The sequence below is a fragment of the Photinus pyralis genome, unplaced genomic scaffold (genome assembly GCF_008802855.1).
Source record: "Photinus pyralis isolate 1611_PpyrPB1 unplaced genomic scaffold, Ppyr1.3 Ppyr1.4_LG7, whole genome shotgun sequence".
NCBI lineage: Eukaryota > Metazoa > Arthropoda > Insecta > Coleoptera > Lampyridae > Photinus > Photinus pyralis.
In genome coordinates, this window is record NW_022170738.1 from 33524051 (window position 1) to 33533064 (window position 9014).

The 9014-nt window shown below is 37.2% G+C and overlaps 1 protein-coding gene across 1 annotated transcript; it reads left to right on the plus strand.

Moving 5' to 3' along the window:
* The first annotated feature begins 6503 nt into the window (after positions 1 to 6503).
* LOC116176625 (T-complex protein 1 subunit beta-like) lies at positions 6504 to 8640 on the plus strand. Its single transcript, XM_031495277.1, has 3 exons — positions 6504 to 6662; positions 6849 to 7158; positions 7206 to 8640. Exons 1-3 carry the CDS (start codon positions 6660 to 6662, stop codon positions 8495 to 8497), a joined length of 1605 nt encoding a protein of 534 aa, XP_031351137.1. The 5' UTR covers positions 6504 to 6659; the 3' UTR covers positions 8498 to 8640.
* The last annotated feature ends 374 nt before the right edge of the window (positions 8641 to 9014 follow it).

The window sequence follows — 9014 nt, forward strand, 5'->3', positions numbered from 1 at the left end:
AACGATAGGTAGAGGGTTTTAGGTGGGCCCTTGGGCCTCCACGGTGTACTTATCCTCCGCGTGCAAAACTCACTCAATTTTAGTAAATCAATTTTGAATTGCAACTTCCATTATTCGTATACCGCGCCATTGACCAAACAAAAGGGAATTTCTCGAACTGTGGGGCACTTTTCGAAAAACTACAGGTAGGGGGTTTTAGGTGGGCCCTTGGGCCTCCACGGTGTACTTATCCTCCGCGTGCAAAACTCACTCAATTTTAATAAATCAATTTTGAATTGCAACTTGCATTATTCGTATACCGCGCCATTGACCAAACAAAAGGGAATTTCTCGAACTGTGGGGCACTTTTCGAAAAACTACAGGTAGGGGGTTTTAGGTGGGCCCTTGGGCCTCCACGGTGTACTTATCCTCCGCGTGCAAAACTCACTCAATTTTAATAAATCAATTTTGAATTGCAACTTGCATTATTCGTATACCGCGCCATTGACCAAACAAAAGGGAATTTCTCGAACTGTGGGGCACTTTTCGAAAAACTACAGGTAGGGGGTTTTAGGTGGGCCCTTGGGCCTCCACGGTGTACTTATCCTCCGCGTGCAAAACTCACTCAATTTTAATAAATCAATTTTGAATTGCAACTTGCATTATTCGTATACCGCGCCATTGACCAAACAAAAGGGAATTTCTCGAACTGTGGGGCACTTTTCGAAAAACTACAGGTAGAGGGTTTTAGGTGGGCCCTTGGGCCTCCACGGTGTACTTATCCTCCGCGTGCAAAACTCACTCAATTTTAATAAATCAATTTTGAATTGCAACTTGCATTATTCGTATACCGCGCCATTGACCAAACAAAAGGGAATTTCTCGAACTGTGGGGCACTTTTCGAAAAACTACAGGTAGGGGTTTTTAGGTGGGCCCTTGGGCCTCCACGGTGTACTTATCCTCCGCGTGCAAAACTCACTCAATTTTAATAAATCAATTTTGAATTGCAACTTGCATTATTCGTATACCGCGCCATTGACCAAACAAAAGGGAATTTTTCGAACTGTGGGGTGCTATTCGAAAAACGACAGATAGAGGGTTTTAGGTGGGCCCTTCGGCCTCCACGGCGCCCTTGCTTTCCGCGTGCAAAACTCACTCAATTTCAATAAATCAATTTTGAATTGCAACTTGCATTATTTGTATACCGCGCCATTGATCAAACAAAAGGGAATTTTTCGAACTGTGGGGTACTTTTCGAAAAACGACAGTTAAAGGTTTTTAGGGGAGCCCTTGGGCCTCCACGGCGCCCTTACCCTCCGCGTGTAAAACTCACTCAATTTTAATAAATCAATTTTGAATTAATGAATTGCAACTTGCATTATTCGTATACCGCGCCATTGACCAAACAAAAGGGAATTTTCGAACTGTGGGGCACTGTTCGATAAACGACAGTAGAGGGTTTTAGGTGAGCCCTTGGCCCTCCACGGCGCTTTTATCCTCCGCGTGCAAAACTCACTCAATTTTAATAAATCAATTTTGAATTGCAACTTGCATTATTCGTATACCGCGCCATTGACCAAACAAAAGGGAATTTCTCGAACTGTGGGGCACTTTTCGAAAAACTACAGGTAGAGGGTTTTAGGTGGGCCCTTGGGCCTCCACGGTGTACTTATCCTCCGCGTGCAAAACTCACTCAATTTTAATAAATCAATTTTGAATTGCAACTTGCATTATTCGTATACCGCGCCATTGACCAAACAAAAGGGAATTTCTCGAACTGTGGGGCACTTTTCGAAAAACTACAGGTACGGGGGGTTAAGTGGGCCCTTGGGCCTCCACGGCGTCCTTATCCTCCGCGTGCAAAACTCACTCACTCACACACTTGCGGAATTTGTCAACTTCGGGGACGAATTTGTCGGGGGTTTAGGGCTATTTTCCGAAAAGGGGATGAGAATTGGTCCCGGTGCCATCACTTTCGATGGCCATTGATAAAAAAAAAAAAAAACAAAAAAAAACGAATGTAACTTCAGCCCGGTCCTAGTTATTTTTTGTTTTCTCGTTTAGGTTGGTACTACCCCAAAAGCGAATGTCCTTAAAAAAAAAAGCGAATGTAACTTCAGGCTGGTCAACTTGGATTATGACACTTCACTACCAAATCAGCGGATGGAGATTCACCTTTGAGATTAAAATATACTATTTTAGTTTTCGTGATGTTAATATTCAATTTATTTGCAGTAAACCAATTACTAATTTTGTTGCTATCTTTTTGAATAATAGTTGTTAGAGCAGACCAATCGGCAGCACCGTACGACAGCGCTGTGTCGTCCGCAAAGGCTGTTAACCTTCCACAAAACCTTCCATTGCACAAATCATTTACGTAAACTAAAAATAAAGTTGTGGATAGCACACATCCCTGCGGTACTCCTACTCCACAATCATTTGTTCGCCATGATCCCACAGTCTGACCCACTCTAACAGCCTGTAGCCTTTTTGTAAGGAAGCTTTTAAACCAATGATTTGCCACCCCCCTGACACCCGCTTGTTCTAATTTATACAGAAGTATTTTTATGTTCAAAGAATCAAATGCTTTTTGGACATCAATAAAGAGCCCGGCTGATTTTAACCGATTATTAATATTACTGTAAATGTCAGCCATAATAGACATTAATGCTTTTTCAGTACCCAGACCCTTAATGAAACCGAATTGATTCTTTGAAAAAAAACTTATTTGCATTAGATAATTCACGAGGCGTTTATTTGTGGCTTTTTCAATGATCTTAGCAACGTTAGATACTAAAGATATCGGTCGATAATTGTTTACATCTTTTGTTTCTCCATTCTTATGAATTGGGATAATGATAGATTTTTTAAAAACAGATGGATATATACCAGATATATAGCTCAAGTTTGCAATGTAGCATAACGGTACTGCTAGTTCTTTGGAATTCAATTTTAGGGTTTTTATTCCGATATCATCATGCCCAGTTGACTTTTTATTGGCTAAGCTATTAATATAATACATTTAATTTCTGGTTCATCAACTGGCAATAAAAACATATTTGCATCAGTACGAAATAGTTGGAAGGTATTATGGTCGAGTATTTCATTAATGTTATCAAAATTCTTTGCTAGCCTTGTTGGGGTTTCTATAAACCCTTCATTTAGAATATCACAAATGATCGACGGATCTGAGTAATCACATCCATTGTATGACACAGACTGTAAAATATTTTTCCCTCCTTTTTTTCCTAACAAGGAATTAATTACCTTCCAACTATCTTGTACGCTATTATTTTTTATTAGATTGATATAATAATCTGATTTTGCTCGATTAATCATTCGGTCAAGTTCCTCCTGAATTAATTTGGATTTGTCTCTCAAAGTTTTATTTAGTGGTTGCTGTTTTAAAATTGCATTCAGTTTGTTACGACGTTTTATGTGTTCAAAAATAGCGTGACCGAGTTAACTTATAATTTAATTTTGAGTCTTCAGTTGGACGCGGCACAGTATACATGTATGGCATTAGGACTATAAAACGAATTCGTAAATATCTCAATTAAAATCAAATCTCTGAAAGTAATAATTCGACTATTAATCATATAAAATTTTACGCCAAAAGGTGAAGTGATAAGCAAAACAAGTGTAATCCGTCGAGTTGTGATAAATAGAAGTTTTGAATACCATATATCTACTATTTCTTTTTCATTGATAATATTATTATTCTACCAATGCCGGCAAATTGTACTGTTTGCAATCGCCTTATCCAATACCAAGAGGATGTACGTTGCGCGCAATGTGGGAGTCTTGCACACATGGCTTGTACCAGCACAGGCGGTAGGAATAGCACTTGGGTATGTTGTAATTTTTCGACGCCGAACTCCAAAATGGGTACCGGTACGCTAACAAACTTCGTTTTCACTGAAGAGCATTTCAAAAATTTAATGTGTCAACTCTTGGCCATAAACAAAAATGTCCAGGACAGCAATGCGCTATTGAAATATCAGGGCGAACAATTATCTGTCTGCATAAAGGAAATCGAACTAATTAAAACTGAAAACTATAATTTAAAACAAAAAATCCTTTTGCTTGAAGACCAACTTCATGATACCCGTAACACTGAAAACAGCTACCGTGAGATTCGAGACAGGATTAAGCGAGAGAACAATATTATTATGTTTGGCTTATCAGAAGAAATCTCCGTGCCCAATAGCTTTGAGGATCATCAATTGGCAACAAAGGTTATAAGTGTCATTGCCCCTGACGCCACTGAGAAAGTTATCGAGTGTACTCGTATCGGAAAATTTGCAGGTCGTCCACGACCTCTCAAAGTATCATTCTGCGATTCCAAAATCTCAAGGATGATTCTTGTTAATAAGAAAAAACTGCTGCCAACAGAATACCACAATATTAAGATCCAAGCTGATTTGACCAAGAACCAGTTACAACACTTAAAATCACTCCAGAAAGAATTAAAAACCCGTCAAGATCAAGGAGAAAGAAATATTACTATCAAATACGTCAACCAATCTCCTCAAATTGTCCAACTAGACGAAGATTCAAAACGCCGGGGTGAAGGGAAGGATGCAACTCCAGAAAAGCAAAACACCAAAATCTTCAGTTCAAGTAATAAACACTAGAAATTAAATGTGATTTTTTGAAATGTTCAAGGTATGTCTAATTTCCATGAATTTATAGACGGTAACAACAGTCAGTGCGATATTTTTTGCCTGTGTGTAACTTGGAATTTTACCTCAAATCTGTCTAAAAACTCAAATAACTTCAATTACATGTTCACCAGCAATCAAAGAGAAATATTTTGGTAGGTCAAGTTGTGAGTTTTGTTAATATTTAGAGTTGTTCTTTTTTCTAAACGATACTATAGATACAATACCTACATCCATAATTTAAATTTTCTGTTTATAGATTTAAAATTCCGTTTCTTTTTTTTACTATAACTGTTCGATTCTGAAGGCTCTTGTAATGAGATGTAACATCTTGTATACAATAAACTATTACTATTAGGTACTATTACTATTTAATTTTCGTGAGCGATGCTTCACCACGGTAGACTTTTCAATGCAGTTTTGCAGATAGTTAATAAAAATATTAGCTGCTAATTCAACATCGCTTTCTGATAAAATAAATTCCCAATTTGTTGCCTTTTAGTAGATTGTTAATCGAATCATAATTTATTGATAACCATGTTGAATCAGAATTACTTTTGCAATGGTAATTGTTCAAGACATTTACGGGAATATTGACTGCAATTAAACTGTGGTCTGTAATATTGACGTGAACAACTGCTGATTGCATGGGTTTATCCTCTTTATTACCTTTCACGAAAATGTGGTCTAATCGCGAACTTGACCTAGTTGTTATCCTGGTATTTTCAGTGATGCATTCCTGATAACCCATTGCTGCCATACATAATAAGTACCTTTCTGCATCGGGCGATAAGTTATCAGGATCAGTGTTTATGTTGATATCACCTGCTACAATTACGTGAGAAGTAATCACAGATTCAAGCCATGTTTCCAATTCGTCAATGAATTCAGAAATGCTAAATGATAAACGCCTGTAGATACCAATGATGTCAAATTTAAGATTATTAAGTTTGCAAGTAACATGTACGCAATCAAATCTTTCAAATTCGGATTTGTTACTGACCACCTGCCTAAAATTATTATTTACATATATACATACACCTGCGCTTCTCTGATTGGCGTTACAATTCCAAAACATTTTGTAACCATCTAAACTAAACTGCTTTATTTCCGATTCTTGGGCCCAGATTTCCGACAAAACGATTACATGTGGTTTAATATCATAGCACTGCAATTGACTTACAAAAAACTCAAAATTTTTATTTAGGCTTCTAATGTTTTGGTGCAAAATTAATGTCCAGCCTTAAGATGTAATGACTTCAAAATCTGCTCGATTTGCATTCTAAGGGTCTAAAATAATCGCCGAAATTGGTCAAGATCTGATCACTACGTTAAATGTTATGGGTAAAAAAACCATTTACGAAGCAAATAAGAAAGTGATCTTATTTTTTTTACCAATTTGAGAAATATAAACAGACTTTAGACACCATTACGGTTACGTCAAAATAGATGGAGTCGTTTGCGATTCTGGATCTGTTTTGTTTATAAATAATATGGAATTTAACGTGAGCATTTATTTTTTCAGTAAATGTTTACTGGAATTACGCTATTGAGTGAAATAGGCAAAACAGAAAACACTTTTTTCTACCAAATGGACACAAATTTGTCAAAATTTAAATGTTTTCGACAAATTTGATTATTAAAAGAAAGCCTTTCCATTTCGTGCAAGTTAAGTTTTGGGACCGTAATGTGTCAAAAGTTTGCAGTTTTTGGGGTCGCATTGTGTGTTGCCTACTTTATGTAAACAGGATATTAAGGTTGGTGGAATGCGTTGGATTAGTGGCATAACTACTAAACTCTAGAAGACTGTGTTACTGTAGTTTTATTTTAAACTTTTCGAATTCCGAAAATGTGGTCTTGGTTAAAACAACATTAATCGGATAAGAAGGAAACGTGACAACGGTGTATTAACTGCATTTTATTAATTTAATTTGACATTTGACAGATTCTTATTCTTTCCTTCTTTGCATTTACTGAAAAAGCGATCGGTTTGATAGTAAAGAAGTTTAATAAACAATGGTTAGTATATACAAATTCATTTTAATAAATGCCGGTTTCTAAACATTTTCTAACTATACGTCTCTATCAATTCTTAGATTCTTATTAAACTTCATAGTTGCAGGTGTAACTATTAACAAAAGGGTTATACCCACGTGCGGTTTTTTCATTAATGTAACAACTGATTTACGCAATTTTCAATTGTAGGTTTCGCTTAATCCAGTCCGTATATTAAAATATGACGCCGAAGAAGAAAAGGCGGAAATAGCGCGATTGTCTAGCTTTGTCGGAGCTACAGCAATTGGCGACTTAGTTAAAAGTACATTAGGGCCAAAAGGAATGGATAAAATTCTAATTTCTAGTGGTAGAAGTGCTGGGCAAGTCGAAGTGACCAACGACGGAGCGACAATTTTGAAGTCGGTGGGTGTTGACAATCCTGCCGCTAAGATTTTGGTGGACATGTCTAAAGTGCAAGATGACGAAGTGGGTGACGGCACAACATCTGTAACGGTGCTAGGTAAGTTCTCAACAAGCTACAATGCATTTTGTGACTCTCATTTCTAGCATCCGAGCTGTTAAAGGAAGCAGAAAAGTTAATTGAGCAGAAAATCCATCCTCAAACAATCATTGCAGGATGGAGAAAAGCCATAGAGGTTGCACGTAATGCCTTACAAGTTGCTTCGTACGACAATAGTGCAAATTCTGACAAATTTAAAGAAGATCTTATGAATATAGCACGTACTACGCTAAGTTCCAAAATTTTATCTCATTACAAAGAACACTTCTCCAAGCTTGCTGTGGATGCTGTGCTGAGACTTAAAGGATCAGGCGATCTTCAAGCAATTCAAATTATTAAGAAGAAGGGTGGTACATTGGAAGATTCGTTTTTAGATGATGGCTTTCTATTAGACAAAAAGGTTGGCATACATCAACCGAAACGAATTGAAAATGCTTCGATTTTAATCGCAAATACTCCAATGGATACTGATAAAATTAAGGTTTTTGGATCTCACATAAAAGTAGATTCCATGGCAAAGATTGCCGAATTGGAAAGTGCAGAAAAGGAAAAGATGAAGGACAAGGTGAATAAAATTTTGAAACATAACTGCAACGTATTTATCAATAGACAATTGATTTATAACTACCCAGAGCAATTATTTGCTGATGCTGGAGTAATGGCAATCGAGCATGCTGATTTTGACGGTATTGAACGTCTAGCTTTAGTTACTGGGGGTGAAATTGTGTCCACCTTTGATAATCCAGAGATGGTTAAGTTGGGTAAATGTGACGTCATCGAACAAGTTATGATTGGTGAGGATATTCTGTTGAGGTTTGGTGGTGTTGCTCTTGGTGAGGCCTGCACTATTATCATCCGAGGAGCTACACGGCAGATAGTAGATGAAGCAGAACGATCTCTGCATGATGCATTATGCGTGTTGGCTGCCACTGTTAAAGAGTCTAGGATTGTGTTTGGTGGTGGTTGTAGCGAAATGTTGATGGCTGTTGCTGTAAGTGCAGCTGCAGTCAAAACTGCTGGTAAGGAAGCAGTTGCAATGGAGGCATTTAGTAGGGCCTTGCAACAATTACCAACTACAATTGCTGATAATGCAGGTTATGATTCGGCTCAATTGGTCAGTGAATTACGTGCGGCCCACGTAAATGGTAAAAGTACAATGGGCTTAGATATGGAAAAAAACAAGATTGGAGATGTGAAACAGTTGGGGATTACCGAGTCATTCGTAGTAAAACGCCAAGTGTTGCTGTCAGCTGTTGAAGCTGCTGAAATGATCTTGCGTGTTGATAATATTCTCAAGTCAGCACCTCGTCGGCGAGTTGAAGATCGTGGACATTGTTAATTTTTAATTCAGCTGCTTTGTGTATTAACGTTATATTTCTATCATTCACATTTACAGCATTTGTATTATTAAAAAATGTAATTCATTGCCTTAGTGTCAAATTTCACAAGTTTTGTAACAATAAACAGTTATTAATTTATTAATACTTTGTGTGGTGAAGGATACAGGCGAAGTGAAGATGTATTAAAAACTTTTCTCTAATTTTCTGCAGATTATTTATATTTCATATTCTTTTGCTATGATATATGAAAAAAAGCTTTTCAGTCCTTTTTTTTTACGTCTTAAGAATATGCACCAAATTTGGTTCCAGTGGGTTCAACCGTTTAACCAGAAATGAGAATGACACATTTGCGCATGCGCGATTCTGCCAAAAAGCTTTTTGGTTCTTCGTTTTATGTTTGAGAATATGTGTACCAAATTTGGATCTAATCGGTTCAACCCTTTAGCAAGAAATGAAAGTATACAGACGGACCGACAGACCAACATCAACTAGATTTTGTTTGATTCGGAAAAACGT